Source organism: Musca autumnalis, unplaced genomic scaffold, assembly GCF_047663935.1.
Source record: "Musca autumnalis isolate F117 unplaced genomic scaffold, ASM4766393v1 scaffold_2, whole genome shotgun sequence".
Taxonomy (NCBI): Eukaryota; Metazoa; Arthropoda; class Insecta; order Diptera; family Muscidae; genus Musca; species Musca autumnalis.
Window position 1 is genome coordinate 252583203 of NW_027411755.1, and position 18030 is coordinate 252601232.

Below are 18030 nucleotides of genomic sequence, written 5' to 3' on the forward strand. Positions count from 1 at the left end.
AATTAGGCGTTCTTAGATCGAGTTCACCACAAAGGCAAATTTCATAAAATTACTCTCGTATGGAACTCGATTTAATAACTTCTAATTTTATGAGATTTGTTTCATGACAACAAAGCAACTGACGTTTCGAATATAAGCCATTGTTAATCGTTCGATCTTTAGCTAGGCCCTAATACAGCTTAATTTGTTTATCAGTTTAATAAAAACATTATTATAGGTATGGTACAAAACACTTCTTAAATATGGAAGTCCTTTACAATGATTTTCTATATGTTGAACATTGATGAATAACATTTTTTACTTCAAGTTTTATACTTTTTTATTTATTAAAATTTGATGGAGATCGTACAAAACACAAAAATTTCAGTTAAGTTTATTGATTTTCAATATGTTGAACATTGATGAATGGGATAGGTATTGTACATTATTTGCAAAAGAAAAAAATCAAATTTTAATTCAAATTTTTAAAATAACAAAAAAGAAATGAACAAAATTGTCAGAATATTTTCGCCACCCGGAACCTTAAGCCATATTCCACTAATTATTTCTTCAATTATTCTTTAGTTTGTAATAGTAGTATGTAAGTATGAATATGAAATGTAATTACTATTTTTTTACGTAATACAATACGAGTTATTGGCCTTAAAGGCTTAAAGTATTGCAAATAAACTGAAACTGAAAAATGGCGAAAACTATGGCAAACGTTATGCTTGTACTGCACACCATTTTCACAAGTGATTCGAAGAATTTCAGTTGTAATTTGATTATTTCATTTGAAATTCGAGACATTTCACTTCTAATTTGAGAATTCCAATTGGATTTCGAATTATTTCATTTGTAATTTGAGAATTCCATTTGAAATTCGAATTATTTCATTTATAATTTGATTTTTTCATTTGTAATTCGAGTTTTTCCATTTGTAATTTGAATTTTTCCGATTTGTAAATCGAAGTTTTTCACTTGTAATTTCAAATGAAAAAAAAAAATCAAATTACAAATGGAAAAATTCAAATTACAAATGAAAAAATTCAAATTACAAATGAAAAATTCGAATAACAAATGGAATAATTAGAATTACAAATGGAATTCTCAAATTACAAATAAAAAAAATTGGAAATTCAATTGAAATTCCCAAGATACAAGTAAAATGTTTCGAATTACAACTGAAATTATTCAAATTACATGGTGAAGATGGTGTAGAACGCTTATCTTGATTTATTTAAGTGTAAAATGTTTGAACATTTTTTTAATAAATCGAAATAAACATATTACAGAGTTAATAAGCGGTGGTATAAACGTATTTTGACCTATATTACTTCTTGGAACGTTTTGATTTGAAAAAACCTTCTGAAGCACTTGTTTCCGATTCAGGGACATACTAAAATTGTGAAAAAAAAACAAATTAATTTGATACACACACATATCGGATAAATTTCATACAAATCCTCCTTGTCCTCCAATGGCACCCCATCTACCCGGAAGAAGATTCTCCTCATTTTCATTTGAAAAAAATGCAGCATTCTTTTTAGATGCTTGTGATGAGTTGCTAGATCTTCCTTGCCCTCTTTTTCTAGTAGCAGGAACATTGGCGGCATTATTTTTATTTATTACTGTTTTATTTTCCTCTAAATATCCAGCCACTGGGCTGTGGTGGTGTGGTCGAGGTATTTTCTTGGGCATTGAATCGCGAATAAAATCGCTATCATCGCTGGAATCGGATTGACGACGATTCTGTGGCTTTGTGATGACCTCATCATTGCTGGAATCGGATTTACGACGATTCTGTGGATTTGTTATGACCACATCATTGCTGGAATCGGATTCTCGGCGATTCTGTGGCTTTGTTATGGCAATATTGGAAGCTATTGCTGCGGCTTTACTGGTTGTAGGCTATAAAGAAAAAAAAAACATTATCGACTTTTTAATAAAGATATTTGATAAGGATATTGTTCCTACTTAATCAAGTATGCGATGAAAACCGAATCGACTCTATTTGCAGAATGGTATATATTCGGGGTGCCTTTGATGATATCGCACCTGATCAACAAAAGGGAAGCAACTCAAAATTTCTTAATTTTCAGTAGAGACAAAAACCTGTTCATACTTAACTAGTAACTCTGAGGACACGGAAGAGTGGAATAACGGTATTTTTTGACGAAAAAGTAGACAAACCAATGTGAGATTTTTACAGTGGATGGAGTTGATCATTATCGTTTTTTATTAAAAAGTGAAAATTTCCAAATTTTGAGTTACTACCCTTTTGTTGAACAGGTGCGATATATTTAGTTTATCAAACACCCTTTATTTGAATAATATTTTTAAAATCCATTTTCAATGTTGTTGAGGTTATCGTTTGCCTTATTTATGAGTACAAAATGTTTGTGCGTTAAAGATTGTTTGGCTGCAGGATTTTTAAATTAAAAATTGGATGTTCAGGAATTGAGAGTTGTGGTAAGTTAGCTGCCAAGTACTTTCTTCAACGACATCCATTTTCTATATTTTGTATGACCGTGTTGTTGTTTATACTTTGGTTGTGTATTTTTATACCGGGCTAATTCGGTCAAGCGTTTATGAATTAAATAAAACTAATTTATTTCATTTTATACTCAACGTTTCGTTGGGTTGATTCCAACTTCTTCAGGAGCCTTTATTGAAAATCCTATGACAAAAACATGTAATTTATTTCCATAATAAATAATAAATAAATTACATGTTTTAGTCATGTAATTTAAAAATGAAATAAATTAGTTTTATTTAATTCATAAACACTTTACCGAATTAGCCCGGTATAAAAAAAATCCATTTTCAATTTCAATAATATATTCAGCAAGATTCGAAATACGCAATTTCGATTTATGGAGAACGAGTCGAATCGTTTTCCACCACATACCTGAATATAAGCTAATAACAATATACCTTCCAAGTTTTGTTAGCAAACTGATTTTAAAAATTCAATATAACCCACCTTTTCATTATCAAACGTCTTGTATGCAATGTTTGAAATGTTGTTTTTGTTGTATGGTGCGACAGATTTAGTTGGTTGGCCAAACACCTTTTCTATTTTATTTATTTTATACGTAAGCTCTTCAATGCGTTGCTGTAAACAAACAAAAACGATTTTAAATCAAAATCCAGCAATATTTCTTATAAAATCAATGGCATGACCTTATCTTCCCTATAGCGGCATCTAAGGAGAGAAGTTTATAGCCACATTTGGCATCTGTTTCCTACGGAAACAAAGTCTTATATCCCTGCCGAAAGCCTGTCACCTATTAGCGACTTTAGTTTAAGGATATTTTTTCCACCAGATATCGCTAAAGGAAGTTTGTTCCACATCATTCTTACATTCTTTTCTTTCTCCATAAATTCTTTGTCTTTTATGCATTGTCGTATCATTTCATCCTTTTCCGTAACATCCGAATTGAGTTTAGCAATTTCATTAGCAGAGTCCTTTTCCTTTTGATCCATTTCTTCCTCAAGCAAAGTGATCTTTTTCTATAAATAAAAAAAACAGGTGTACAAATTTCAACATGTTTCAATATATAAAAACAAAGGGACATATATACCTTCAAATCTTCTTCAATTGTATTTTTCTCCATTTCCACTTGATTTTTATAATTCTCAAAATCTTTCTGTAAATTTTCATATTCCTTGTGATATTTATCGGAATTTCTAAGGATCTCAGCATAATCCGCTGTTAAACATTCAAGTCGTTGATTTTTCTCTTGTATTTGTTCATTGAGTTTTTGGCACATGGCATGAAGTTCATTAATTTGTTGATTTTCAATCGATTTTTGTGCCTCAATTTGTTGCTTCAAAAGTTCAATCTCCTGATTTTGAATATGACGCATTTGATCGTAATTTTCTTCCAGTTTAAAGAATTTCTCTTTAAATTCGTGAAAATTATCAAGATTGTTTTGATTATTCGCTCTGGCAATTGTCAGCTCTTCGTTAAGCTTTTTAATTTGTTCATCACGTTGCTCAATACTTGAAATATAGAAAAAAAGTTATATTTATTAAATTACTTAATTGAATTATTTGCAATTTGTATTACCTTTTACACAATTCTTGTATATTTTTATTTTTATCCGTTATGCAACACATTATTTGTTGCTTTTCTGCATTTATTTTCTTCAGTTCATCGTTAAGACCAGCTATGGTGTCATATTGTTTCTTCAAGAAGCCTTCAATATTTTTGGCTCCTGATGAAGAAGAGTGATGGCGTTTCTTTGTGGCGTTTTTAGATCTTGCCAAGTTTTCGTTTTCTTTATTCATGTTGATTATCTGCAATAAAACGAAGTATACTTTTAGGCTAATATATAAATACAGAAAAGGACAGATTTTAAGGTTCAAGGTTTTTTTACATCCCCAGGCAATAAGCTAAGACCAAATTCTTTTCAGACAAGTTGATCTAAACATGTCCCTCTGCCTGTCTGGCTCGTGCGCACTATAACCCCAGAACGAATTAACAGATTTTTCCAAACAGTCTTCCAAACTCATATTGGGTTCGAAAATTGATTTTGAAAAATATTTTTTTTATTCGTACATGTTTTTAACTCTCGCAGACATCTAATTGCTGCTTATTTTAAGCAATAGCCGGAAGCTGTCTTGGCATTTTGAGGATCAGAAAAATTACTTAGTTGGCCAGATACAGAACCGGCAAACAACTAATCCATATGAAACAATATAAGAAATAATGAAGACCAGTGGAATGGTAAAATAGGAATTTTGAATGTAGATTGTTTGAGGGCCACTAATCGCACAATTTTAATGACAGCAGTTGACTACTATTTAAGGATTAAAGGATAATTATTAGAGGGAAATTTCGTAAGGATCAACAGATCAGGATATTCAATGTGAAATGTATTTAAATCGGAAGTTCAATACTACTGCATTTGTAACATTATATGATGTGTGTTTCTTTCTGTTTAACAATTCTTGTGTTGTTATGGTTCGTGTTTCCAAGTTGCTTGGTAGTTGAATAGGTATAACTGGTCATGTGAACTATTTGCACACTCTGGCGTTGGATTATTCAATTCTCATCCATTACCTTCAACTACTGTAATACCACTCTTCTCTGGAACAATTGAAGGACGGACTGTACCAGTACGATGTTCTCGCTATTATTTCGGGTGTTGATAAAAATGACGTGTTTTTGCAAAAATCAGTTGGTGGATGTTTAATACCAGATTGACAAACGTACTAAACTAAATCCAGTTAGGTTAGATTTCATTGATGCAACTACATTTCTGACTTAAAGATAAAGCCACAGCGCCACAGCAAAACGAACACAAAAGCCTATCATATGCTGTCTGTCTCGGCTCTAAAAGTGTTTCTTTGGCAAATCAAAGTCAGTGGGACATAAAGACATTATTAACATATCAACTAGGCTTTAAAAACGAAGATTATCTGGTACATCTCGAAGAAAATACGAAGATCTCACAAAATAAAGTTTTACATGTTTCCAGTGCCATGGTATGAAGAAAACATAATAGAAAAAATAGTGGTCACGGAGTAAATTACTTACTTTATTTATCTTTTCGCAATTTTATGTAAACAATTATTAATAAAAAACACAAATTAGAGTTCAACTTTTGAAGTCAACGAAGAAACGTTCGGTTAAAAACGAAGTGATAATCACAATTCGTAAAATGACTACTGGTTACTTAATGTTGGGGTATCTTAAATAAGACGTAAAACGTGTGTCATTTTTAATGTCAGGGCTATAACTCTCCGTGTTGCGTGCGTGTTCAAAAATAGGGCGAAACCTATAACTCTGCGTGTTGCGTGTGCGTTTAAAAAACAAAAACAAAATACATGTATTTTAATTTGAAATACAATTGAAATACATGTACTTGAAATACATGTATTTTGTTTTTGTATTTTTGAACGCACACACAACACGCAGAATTATAGGTTTCGACCATACAAAAAATACATGTATTTCAAATTGAAATACATGTATTTTGTTTATTTTTTTTTTTAACGCACAGGCAACACGCAGAGTTATAGGTTTCGCCCTGATGTAAAATCTAATTTACAATGGGACCATGGCAGAACTACCAGGTAGTGGTATCACACCAGCTGATCGAATATGAAAAGTCAAATCCCTTTATAAAAAAATTATTTTTGTTGTAATTTCCCCAACAACATAAAGAAAGTTTTGACATAACATATTCAAAATTTTACGATGCCACTACCTGGGTAATTGTGCCATGAATGGGACATACAAGTTTTGGGAAAAAATGAGATCAATTTGATTTATATCATGATGCAATACATAGAAACAGAATCAGCTCGTTCCTTGCTTTCCAAATGTCAAATTATAAAGGAATGCCAGGAATTCTGCTGGCGTTCCCCATATAATTTGACATTTGGAAAGCAAGCCAAGCAACGCAAAGGTGTGAACAGAATGAAATACAAATTTTACTGTTGCGCTTGTTTGAAGGTCAGGATGGATCGTTGAGTTGCTTGTTCGATTATTTGTCACCACATTAAAATAGACTTTTAATAACTACTCACGAAAACAATTTCCACACTATATGATATTTTTCTATAGTTATAATGCTTCTATTACGTTGGAAATAATGCGTTTATTAATTTATTAAAAATTATGGCAAGCTTTTAAACGACTCAATAAAAAACGTTCGTGCTCGTGTACGAAGCGATTACCAAGTAACCGGCAAAACTACAATTGATTACTGTTTTTTTGTAAATGGGTGAATCTTTAATATACACGTATAATATCTGGCTGTTGTATAAATCTTAAGCCGTATTTACATCATCCGCGTTTTTTAATAGTGCTACACAGGTTGAAATTACAAGCCTGGAATTGCACTAGACTGCACCCAAGAAGGCAGTTGAGTTCATGTATTGATTGTCAAAAAATGAAAAATTGTTCTTGTGATGTTGGCGTGCGCATCATTGTAGAACAAACTGTGGTTAGTCCCAATTTAGATTAGGCGAGTTTACTTGCGGCAATTCTCAGTTTGTAGGTGAGAGAGGGTGTTGAGAGGCAAAGGGTTACCATATGCCTCACCTCTCTCTCCTACAAAATGACAATCGCCGCAAGTAAACTCGCCCAATGTAAATTGGGACTTAGTCCATATTTATATTAGGCAATTTTCCTTGCGACAATTGCCAGTTTGATAGAAAGAGAAAGGTGAGGCATATAGTAACGCTTTGCCTCTCAACACCCTCCCTCACCTACAAACTGACAATTGCCGCAAGGAAAATTGCCTAAAGCTGAAAACACATACAACGTTTGAGTAAAGTTTTGTGTTGGGCGTCGAAAAAAAAACAACAACAACAGGGCGACGCCGATACCAAAGTCCAGCGTTTATCTGTTTGTCGGTAGTAGTAGTAGTAGTACTTTATTTGAAACTCTTCTTCTTTTTTTGTTGTACAAGGTATAATGTTAGCGAGAGGTATGAAAAAATACTTAGAATTATTGTTGTCTTATTCTAATACACAGTGATATGGATGTTGTCTTAAATCGCCGGCCAAAGAAAATTTTGTTCGCGTAGCCCACTTTTGCAAAATAATCACAGCATTAGAAATTACTCTTCCTGAGCTTTAAAATGATACCCTAACCCCCATTATTATAAGTATTCTTTTGTTATAGTTTGGATTTACCGAACAGATTTATAGCGTTCCGGTTAACTTAAAGTAAAAGTGATGATTGCATTTCAAGGAAGAGCTTCTTTGAATTAACTTTCAATGTAAAATTTATATTTGTATGCCTCCATATTGGTTTATTTTGCGTTTTCAAATCCATCAGTTAGTAAAAGACCACATGTTATAATGGCCCATATTGTAAAGGGGAGTACACACTAACAGTCAAAACTGACAGTCAACGTACTTTAAGGACAATTTTCCGGCAAATAACAACTTTTATTTAGCTAAAAACGTTTGAAATACAATATTTACGGTATTATTTAGAGATTATAAAAGAAATTTTTCAATTAGGCTTTGATATTCACGAAATAGACCTCGATGACTGTCAGTTTTGCTTGTCAATGTGTACTATACTTAAAGGTTAATTAATAATGGTGAGTAAAAAAGTCAATACCCCATATCTCGGGAAGTATGGACTTCCCCGGGAAAGCTATATATCGTTGTGATCAGTGTCCTAGGACTACCTATGGTAACAATTTCAGTCCGATCCCAGAGGTGACCCCAAACGAGTCTTTTTGCTCCGTTTTCGATCCAAATCACAACTTTTTATGTAGTCTGTTGGGTTGAATTTAAAGGCACTCTTCGGATTGCGTTTTTAATCAATCCAAATATGAAGTAAAAATACAAGCAATTGCGAAATATCCCAGAATAAATAAAATGCATTTATTATTTGTGTAAAACAAGAATACACAGAACTTTATTATATAAACATAAATTAAAAAAAGTTTCCATTAAATTCAATCACAATTGAGTGTACTTCCTCCGTTCTCCATTTAATCCATGCGCAACTGATTTTGCTTCGTCATCTTAAAGGGTTTTTATGTTGCCTTCCCATCACAAGTTTAGCTCTCGGCTTAGACTCCGCCCCATTAAAAATTTCCGTCTCGTAAATTACCACAAAAATGTTCGCAACTTTAGTTTGTGTTTTTTATTTTATAACAAATTCTTCGAAATATATTCACACTTGTTTCTCTTTTGAATAAATTAGGTCAGCAGGCGACGGGTAGGGATCAAACAACTGTTTTTGTTTTGTAGGGATCTCTAAAGCAACTGCATATTATAGCATCGAACGGAGTGCATTTTTCATAACTCTGTTGGACTACATCGAAAGAAGTTGTGAAATCATAACCACAATCGCACAACTTCCAATTCTTTTTTGCTGGGCAGTTGAATCACTGCAAGTGTACAGTACAAGTGCCGTCTTTTTCTTTTTCTCTGAATTCACTTATGAATTTTACAAGAGAGCGCGCAGCTAGGATGCACTCCATTTTACTTTCACAGCACACAGCTAGGATGCACTCCATTTTCGATCCAAATCACAGCTTTTGATGTAGTGTTTTGTATTGAATTTAAAAGAACTCTTCGGATTGTGTTTTTAATCAATCTAAAGATGCAGTAAAAATGCAAGCTATTGCGAAATATCCCAGAAAAAATAAAATTCTTTTTTATTTGTTTAAAACAAGAATATTAAGAACTTTGGCCTATTTCATAAATGCAGCAAGTCTTTTTATTGACATTGCGCAGTAATTGACAAATTTGAGCAGTGTTTCCACTTGGACTGCACAACAAATGACATTTCTTTAGTACTGTTATGCCAACTGTTATTTGCGAAGATAATAAGAAAAATACAAAAGAAACAATTAGAAATGGCGGATTTGTAGTAATTATTTAATATAATAAATTTATTTTCAAACATTTTTATTTGATTTTTATATAATATTGTTACGAATGTAACTGATAGGTTTAAGTTAAAGGCCGTTTACATATAACCGGGTTAACCCAGTGGGTCTGGGTTTCAAATGCCATTTCCATTGTGTGTACTTCAAATTAATCCTCACAAAGAAGGTTAACCCTGCAAAAAACTATAATATAAACGCCTTATTTTTTTTTTTTTTTTTCCTTTATTTATTCCTCATGGGAACATAGGACTTCTACAATGTTTTTCCAACTTATTCTATCATTACATATTACTTTTATTTCATTATATGATTTGTTGATCTTATTCAATTCGGCAAGCACTGTTCGTCGCCATGTGTTCTTTGGTCTTCCCGGTCTTCTTGTGCCTTGTGGGTTCCATTCTAATGCTGCTCTTGCTATACTGTTTTGTGATTTACGAAGTGTGTGTCCTATCCACTTCCATTTCCGTCTTTTTATTTGCTTTCCTATAGGTTCCTCATTGGCTAATAGGAGTAGTTCTTCGTTTTTGATTTTTCTTGGCCAAAATATTCTGTGTATTATTCGTAGACACTTGTTAATAAACGTTTGCAGTCTTTGGGCTATGATCTTAGTCATCAACCACGTTTCGCTTCCATAGAGGAGTGTGCTTTTTACGCATGCATTGAATAGTCTCATTTTTGTTTTTGTTGATATGCTCGTTGCTCTCCATGTTTTATTGAGGCGACCGAATGCTGATCGTGCTTTCTTAAGTCTATTTGTAACGTCTTCTTCCACGCCATTGTCTACTGACATTACGCTTCCCAGGTAACAGAACTTGTTAGTATAGGAAATCGGGTGATTATTGACAGTGAGGTTGTTGTCGGTTATATGGTTTATGCGCATTGCATATGTTTTTTCTTCATTGATTTCCAGTCCAACCATTTTCGCAAGTTTCACCAGGTCATTTAATTTGCTCTGCATATCATTGAATTTGTGGGATAATAGACATATGTCGTCTGCATAGTCGAGGTCCTCCAGATGTTGTTGAAAGTTCCAAGTTATTCCTCTTTTTTTCTTGCTTAGAATTAGCATGATCTCATCTAGTACCACCGCAAACAACAGTGGTGACAATGGGCAGCCCTGTTTCACGCCGGCCATGGTGTAGAAAGGTTCGCTCGCCATCCCATTGTGTCGGACTTGGAGCGCAGCATTGTGGTACATAGCTTTTATTATATGTATTATTTTTAATGGAACACCTTTCGCCTGAAGTGCATCCCATATCGCTGTTCTTTTTATGGAGTCGAAGGCTTTTTTAAAGTCGATAAAGACTAAGTATAGCGGGGTTCTCCACTCTATCGATTGCTCAATGATTATCCGGATGGTGTTCGTCTGATCCAGACAGCTCCTGTGGGGTCTAAATCCAGCTTGCTCATCTCTTAGTCCCCTTTCCACGATCTTTAGCCTGTCATTTATTATTGTTGCAAGTATTTTATATATGGTGTTGAGGAGGGTAATGCCCCGCCAATTATTGCAATCTGTCAGATCGTTTTTCTTTGGAAGTTTTATGATTGTTCCTTTCGTCCAAGTTTCAGGCAATTCCTCGTCTATCCACGCTTGCTGAATGTATGGTAGCAGTATTTCTGCAGCTGCTGTCGAGTTGGTCTGAAGAAGCTCTGCGGGTATGCCGTCCTCTCCAGGGGACTTATTTCTCTTTAGTTTTAGAATTGCAGCTTTTGTTTCCTCTGCGTCTGGAACGGAAACATTGATTCTTTGGTCGACCGCGGATCTTTCGAATATGGCTTGATGTGTTAAATCCTCAGTATCGTTACTTATGTTCTCGAAATGTTGTTTCCATCTTTCAGTTTGCTCTTCGGTTGTGGTAAGAAGTTGACCATTGTTGTCTTTGATTAAATGGTTGTGGGGTTTCCTTTGGTTTGATAATTGTTTGATTATTTGGTGTAACTCTTTCATATTGTTGGCTCCTGCTGCTGCCTCTGCTTCGTTTGTTAGGTTGTCGAAGTATGCCCTCTTATCGTTCCGTGCTGATATTTTGACCATCTTTGCAACATTTTTATATTGTTCTTTTATGACAGGGTTGTCTATTTGTTGCGGTTTGAGCAGGTTTCTCTTTTCTATCAGTTTCCATGTTTCGTTTGATATCCATGGTTTACGCTTGTTTGTTTGGGTGTATCCTATGATGTTTTCTCCTAGTTCATATAGTTGCCTGCAGGTTTCGTCCCATGTTTTATTATTTAAGGGCAATAGTGTATTTAATCTTTGTCCGGCCTCATGTTTTGTTTCTACGTTTCGTAGCCCTGCTACATCAAGCCTTTTTTTTGTCGCTTGCCTTCTTTTTTTGTGGATATTTTCGAGTTTTAGTTTTATTGTAGCTACCACTAGCTCATGGTCGCTGTCGATATCTGCTCCTCTTTTGGAACGCACGTCCTCTAAACTCCTTCTCCACTTTCCACTGATGCATATATGATCGATCTGGTTTCTTATTGTTCCATTAGGCGAGGTCCATGTATATTTATGGATGATTTTGTGGGGAAAGATTGACCCGCCAATTACCAGGTTGAATGTTTGGCAGAGCTCAACAAACCGTTCTCCGTTAGAATTTTTTGAGCCAATAGCGTGAGTTCCCATAATTTGTGTTAGCCCGACGTTATCATTACCAATTTTGGCGTTCATGTCGCCTGTTAACAATGTTATATCCCTTTTTGGGATGTTGTGTAATGTGGCTGTGACCTGGTCGTAAAATTCATCTTTTATAGAGTCTTCAGATTCCTCCGTTGGAGCATAGCATTGAACAATGGTAATGCATTTCTTCAACTTAGTGTGGAACCGAGCCGTTATTATGCGGTCGGAGATTGGCTTCCAGTCTTTAAGTGCTTTAGTATACTGCTTTGCTATTAGGAAACCCACCCCATTTTCATGTTTACGCCTTATTAGTTTAGTTTAATTTCCGTTAATTTAAAAATTTGAATTGTAACGTAAAGTTTTATTACGCAGTTACTTTATTTAAGCAACAACAACTACCATGTAGAACTCTCTTCATTATTCTGGATGTTACTTTACCTTTTATTAATGTGCGTTTGTTTTGTTTTGCAACAATCATGTAATTATTGTTAGTTTGTTACTTCCTTATTTCTTAAATTTGTTGTTGTAATTACGTCACTCGTATTTTACCCATGTATGTATGTGAATGTGGTTGTTCGCTTATTGCGAATGTGCGTCTGTGTGTTCGTTGCACAGATTCGAGATGTTGCCAGATTTCTAGATAATTCTAGACCAAGGAGATTTTGGGTATAAATATGAGATTCCGGCCAAACAGTGAGCAGTTGTGAATTTTATACCGAAGTGTAAACATTGACTAGTAAAGAAGTAAAGTAAAGCTGTGTACTTAGCTATAACAGTCAGTTCCGAATAAGTGTAATAACGTAAATAAAGCATTGTAGAAACGTAATCTAAAACGAACCCTGTTTTATTTGGTACAAATCGTATCGGGGAATAAAACAACGTCTACACGGAGATTAGTTAAATCTAATTCCGTAACAATATGATCTATTGATAAAAGATGGAGTCACTAAAGAAGAAAGTTATTGCTGGAAGTTCGTTTGAGACATGAGTCAGATTTGGCAGTCAAGAAGAAAAAAGAAATACACTTTGGGAACAGATAATGAGGAAAATTAAGCAAATTTACCCAACACGCAATAAGCACTGGTCACTCTCCTGATTTTGAACATGTCACTTTAGCTCTGTTCCTTGCAAGAATCTTCAAGTTTTACCATTTTTTACTCGAAACGCGTTCCTTTACTTCAGGCCCATGCAATTCATATGGGATCAATTTACAACTTTTACTACTATTGCCGGTTTTACCATTTTTAAAAGTAAAGGAACAGACCAAATATTAGACAAAGAGAGGGTTGAAAAGTCCCAATTTACATTAGGCGAGTTTACTTGCGGCAATTGTCAGTTTGTAGGTGAGAGAGCGGGCTGAGAGGCAAAGTGTTACCATATGCCTCACCTCTCTCTCCTTCAAACTGACAATTGCCGCAAGTAAACTCGCCTAATGTAAGAACGTTTTCACACGATAAGGTTTGCTGCTCAAAAATGCGTTGTCCGTTTTGGTTCTCATTCGTAAATTGTGTCAGTGTTGAAACAAAATGTGGAAGTAAGTGAACGAAAACGTACATAATGTACCATACATACAACACTAGCATGTAGGATATTATCTACCTGTTTCATCATATTTTTTACAAATAAAGGTGTTCTTCAAAACATGACTTCTATATACCTGTTAATAACAAAGGTATTTCCCTATTTCATAAAAATCTTTCTTGAAAAATTTACGCTGGTAACGCAGGTATCATCTTACCTTCAGGTGGTAAGAATTATTACATTATTTTTTACATGGCATGCGCGCATGAGGCAACAATTTTAACAACGCATACATTTTACCCAATTTTATGGAATTCACAAGAATTACTTTTTTAATTTTCAAATACAATACACACATAAACCTTTTTGGTACATTTATGTAAAACCGTACTTCTTTTTGTTCAAAAAGTACGCTTGTATAAAATGACTTCAAAAACGCAACACTAGATGTGAAAATTACGAATGAGAGTCAAAACGGAAACCACGTTTTTGAGCAGTCAAACCTTATCGTCTGAAAACGTTCTAAATTGGGACAAAGAAAAGATTGATGATTGAAAGTCTGAGAATAACTGCTATGCCTAAATACGACCGTATTCCCAGGGCGTGTGTGGTGAAAAAAGTAGAACACATGTATTCTTATGAGAACTACCGAAATACGTCGAGCGTATACTTTTTATAAGTTGAACATTTTCAACTTTGACAGAACGTACGATATGTTATTGTATGTATGTATGTGTGTGTTTTGTATTTTGAAAACAAAAGCCCAACAAAACATGAAATACAATTCATTGCAAGGGAAATTTATTTATTTTACGAATGAAAACAGTTAAATAAGTTTTGGTCGCGGATTTTGTGTTTGAAATGGGATTTCGGATTCAACGTATTTGGGTAATACGGACGCTCGGAGACCGTTGTTGTGGTAGGTAGGTGAATATTTTTGTACGTCACGACTTAAATTAGGTATAGCTGTAAAACAAAACATTGAGAAAACAATAGCTCTGTTCCTTTACGTGCAAGAATCTTCAAGTTTTACAACTTTTTACTCGAAAAGCGTTCCTTTACTTCAGACACCATACAATTCATATGGAAGCAGATTACAACTTTTCCTACTTTTGCCGGTTTTACCACTTTCAAAAGTAAAGGAACAGGCCAAATGAATCTAAAAGAAGATACCGACAACATCAGTTTGCCATCAAGTAAAAAGTGGGTGATATCAATTCAAGGCGTTTTTATATTTATTAATTTTAATGTAAAACACCTCTGATATTGTATTGTAAGTTTAAGGCTGTTTATTATTGTGAAATGAATTGAAGTAATTGACAAAAATAAAATTTATTTTATTTAAATAGACGAATTCCCCAGAGGAAGTCGCCAAAACAGCGACGAAACGTCGGGAATAAAAAAAAAACAAAAAAAAAACTTAGTTTTATTTGCTTAAAATATTAAAGGTCTAAAAGCTTAATCAATAATACAACACCCAACAATTCTATTTAGCAAAGACGAATAAATAAAATGTTCCGTAATGGGTACTTCACACGATATGTCTTTTACATATGAGCTGTCAATTTGCACATACATTTTGCATGGGAGAAGTGACAACTCATATGTAAAAAACATACCGTGTAAAGTACCCTTAAGCATGCTAATTTACGGCGACGCCTCCTTTATTATTATATTTGTTTATAAATGTACGATTTGAATCAAGATTAGTGGCACTCAATTCGAAAGTGCTATTCAATAATAACCCAAATATTTCATTCATTGTTAAAACCGAAGTTTACAAAAAGTAAACATGGTAAAGCAATGTGTGCGTTCATAAAATGCAGCAAAATGACTGTCTTTTTTTTTGACAACGTCGGTGTTGCCAATCATTTTTGATTCGTCTTTTTACGACTGTGTCAATATCTGCAATGTAAAAACTGCGTTTATGAAGTCAGCCCTCTTTTTTGGCAACGTCAGTGTTTCCAATATTTGATTCGTCTTTTTACGATTTTGTCAATATCTGCAATGTAAAAAATGCATTCTATGAAGTCAGCCTTTTTTTGAATTTCGATTACTTACTACTTTAAAGTTGGCAACGCAACAAATTCGTAACCGGTATTTGTCTTTATCAGCTCACAGTTGTGTAGTTGTAGTAGCAAAACATTCAAATTGTCAAATTCAAGCAAGCAATGATGAGAGGCCAGTCTATTCGACGCGTTCGACGAAAACATTGAGAAAATTGTTCTGAAAAGTTGTCGGCGTTTTCGCGCTTTCTGTGAAATTATTGTGGAAAAAGTGAATAGAAAAAAAAAACAGAATATGTATGCAAAATTGTTGAAAATATGAAGAATATATTTTGTTTATATTTGGCGATTGTTTACTCTTTGTTACGTGTATATTGTATTTGTCTGATGCGTTTCAAATATTTGCATTATTTTTTTCTTGATTTGCTTCATTCATAATTTTGTGTACTATATACCAAACAAAAATATGAATAAATTGTATTTGGGTATATGATTTGTTGTGATACTGTGTATTCTTTTTTGTGAGATAAGCATCATCTTGCAAAAAAAAAAAAAAAAATGCGAATGTAATGAATTTTGCTGTGTGAAATTTTAACAAAACATATTGCTATATAAACATGCAATACACCACGCAAAAATAAATAGCAGATTGGAGGAAGTGGCAAAAATGTATTTAAATTTGAATGGTGTGCAAACAATTATGTGCCTGGAAGAAATGGACATAGAATGAATATTTGTATTTGTAATGTGGTGTGTGCGCCTCCAATTGCTTCCTCAGTTGTGTAGGTGTAAAAAATATCAACAAATAACAAAGTATATTTGCGTGCTTAATTAAAATAAATTAAAGAATTAAGCAAAGAAAAAAAGTAATTTCATGAATTAATTACTGTGTGTATAACATTATAAATGTATGTGTGTGTAGTTCATGTTGGCAAAAAAAGCCGCTAAGGAATAAGAATGAAAAGGAAGTTAAACAAACATAAAACCTTAAAGTGAAGTGACCAAGCAGATGCAAACCGAAACTTAAACCTGCCACATAACACAGCAACAAGAAGAAGCATTCATACAACAACAAGGATTACTCATCACGTCATCATCAACAACAACAACTATCTGCCTATCTGTGGTGTGGTGGCATTAACGCGTTTTTTGTGTACTTCTCTCACTTTCTTGTACTCCATCCAAACTGAGCTCCACCAACTACTCCAATCAAGCAAGCCATAACAAAACAAACCAGCGGCAAAAAATACTAAATTTTTGCAACAACAATCCAAAAATAACTACTACACACAGCAACAACAACAACGACAATTAGCAAAACACAACAAATTCTATACAATAACAATAAACCAGTTGTTGGGGCATCTTGTCTCTGTTTTGAATATATCCCCATCTCTGTAACTGTCGCTCTCTCCCTTTTCAATTAAAATCTCTCCCTTATAAAAATATCTCTCACCAAATTAATTCATTGTTTTTATTTTGTTCTCCCTACATTAAATCTGGTTTCATGCCGTCAAAAATAATAAATTAGCAGAAATAGTTGAAAATATATGAAAAATATCCATAAAAATTTTGATTAATCAACAACAATAATAAAAAAAAAAACACGAACAGGAAGGTGAAGTGTTAAAAACATTAAGAAGAAAGCAAAAGAAGGAACCTTCGCCGTGTTGCCTTGAACAATGACAGAACGTAAATTTACCCGTGCTTTAAACAAGCCGGGAATGGCTGCTCAGCTGCGTGAGACGGTCTCACAGGTGGTACGAGAAAGTGCAGTTTTGGTAAGTGTTTAAGTTAATTAAAAAAAACAACTAATATTAATATGGGTTTATTTGTAGAGAACATTTCGGCTTAGGTGTAATGTTCAAGCTTCTCTTGGATCGTTTTCAAATTTTTACCACTAGTAGATTTTGTTAAGGCCGCCATCAGACTATCTGCTTTTTCACATGTATGTTATCACTTTGGGTATACTAATATACAGAACAGCTGATGTCATACATGTGAAAAAGCAGATGGTCTGATGGCGGCCTAAGCTGATCACAAGGATATGTACATTATAAGGGGGAATCGACAACTTTCCGAGATTTTGGTCGTCTAAAATTTGAAGAGCATTTTAGTACCCAAGAGGCTTTAAATGAAAAAAGAATATCATAAAGCGAAGCTAATTCTTCATGCTTAGACAGGTTTTAACATAACTATAGGTGCAAGTTTTAACTGCCAGCATAAGGTTGATGTCCGACAACCTTTGATGCGCATTTAAATCCGAGTTGCTGAAAATATTTCGCCACGACAGATGAGAATGAACAGGAAAATACGTGAGGTTTTGTTTATACCTTTTTCTTTCGATGCTGTTCAGAGCTAATTTAAATAATTAATATTTAATTTTAGAGAAAGGAGATTTTGTGGACGTAGCTTGTTTGCTATCTGTTAATAGCTTAGAGCAGCGACGACCACAGAAATACATCCAAAGCGAAGACATGTATGAACGTATGAGTGAAAAAAGCAACAACCACATTATGTTTTTGTTTGT

The 18030-nt window shown here is 33.9% G+C and overlaps 2 protein-coding genes across 9 annotated transcripts in view; one reads left to right on the plus strand and one right to left on the minus strand.

The window, feature by feature from the left end:
- Positions 1-292: 292 nt before the first annotated feature.
- Positions 293-6673, minus strand: LOC141393401 (uncharacterized). Of its 4 annotated transcripts, none has more exons than XM_073966393.1 (7): positions 5528-5641; positions 4055-4284; positions 3567-3987; positions 3346-3495; positions 2966-3097; positions 1441-1890; positions 293-1378 (listed from the first exon to the last, which is right to left on the minus strand). In XM_073966393.1, exons 2-7 carry the CDS (start codon positions 4273-4275, stop codon positions 1313-1315), a joined length of 1440 nt encoding a protein of 479 aa, XP_073822494.1. In that variant the 5' UTR covers positions 4276-4284; positions 5528-5641; the 3' UTR covers positions 293-1312. The 4 variants fall into 4 exon arrangements, with proteins under 4 accessions (XP_073822494.1, XP_073822497.1, XP_073822495.1 ...); XM_073966396.1 differs by lacking the exon at positions 5528-5641 and adding an exon at positions 6523-6673 and having other exon boundaries at positions 316-1378; XM_073966394.1 differs by lacking the exon at positions 5528-5641 and adding an exon at positions 6431-6661 and having other exon boundaries at positions 316-1378.
- An 8981-nt stretch (positions 6674-15654) lies between these two features.
- Positions 15655-18030, plus strand: part of Ziz (dedicator of cytokinesis protein Ziz) — a 117506-nt gene continuing 115130 nt past the window's right edge. For 2 of the 5 annotated variants that reach the window (XM_073971386.1, XM_073971390.1), the window contains exons 1-2: positions 15655-15797; positions 17035-17281. In XM_073971386.1, coding sequence (XP_073827487.1) covers positions 17183-17281 — 99 coding nt within the window. In that variant the 5' untranslated portion in view covers positions 15655-15797; positions 17035-17182. Of the gene's footprint in view, positions 15877-17031; positions 17282-18030 lie in introns of all 5 variants that reach the window. The other 3 variants (XM_073971387.1, XM_073971389.1, XM_073971391.1) reach the window with 3 other exon arrangements.

What these genes read in the sequence shown, in the direction of transcription:
- LOC141393401 (XM_073966393.1), bottom strand. Translation starts at nt 4,275, where the DNA reads ATGAATAAAGAAAACGAAAACTTGGCAAGATCTAAAAACGCCACAAAG. An exon ending in TTATGGAGAAAGAAAAGAAT is followed by an intron (nt 3,098 to 3,345) that starts GTAAGAATGATG and finishes GTTTGTTTACAG; the next exon opens with CAACGCATTGAAGAGCTTAC. An exon ending in TTGGAGGACAAGGAGGATTT is followed by an intron (nt 1,379 to 1,440) that starts GTATGAAATTTA and finishes TCACAATTTTAG; the next exon opens with TATGTCCCTGAATCGGAAAC.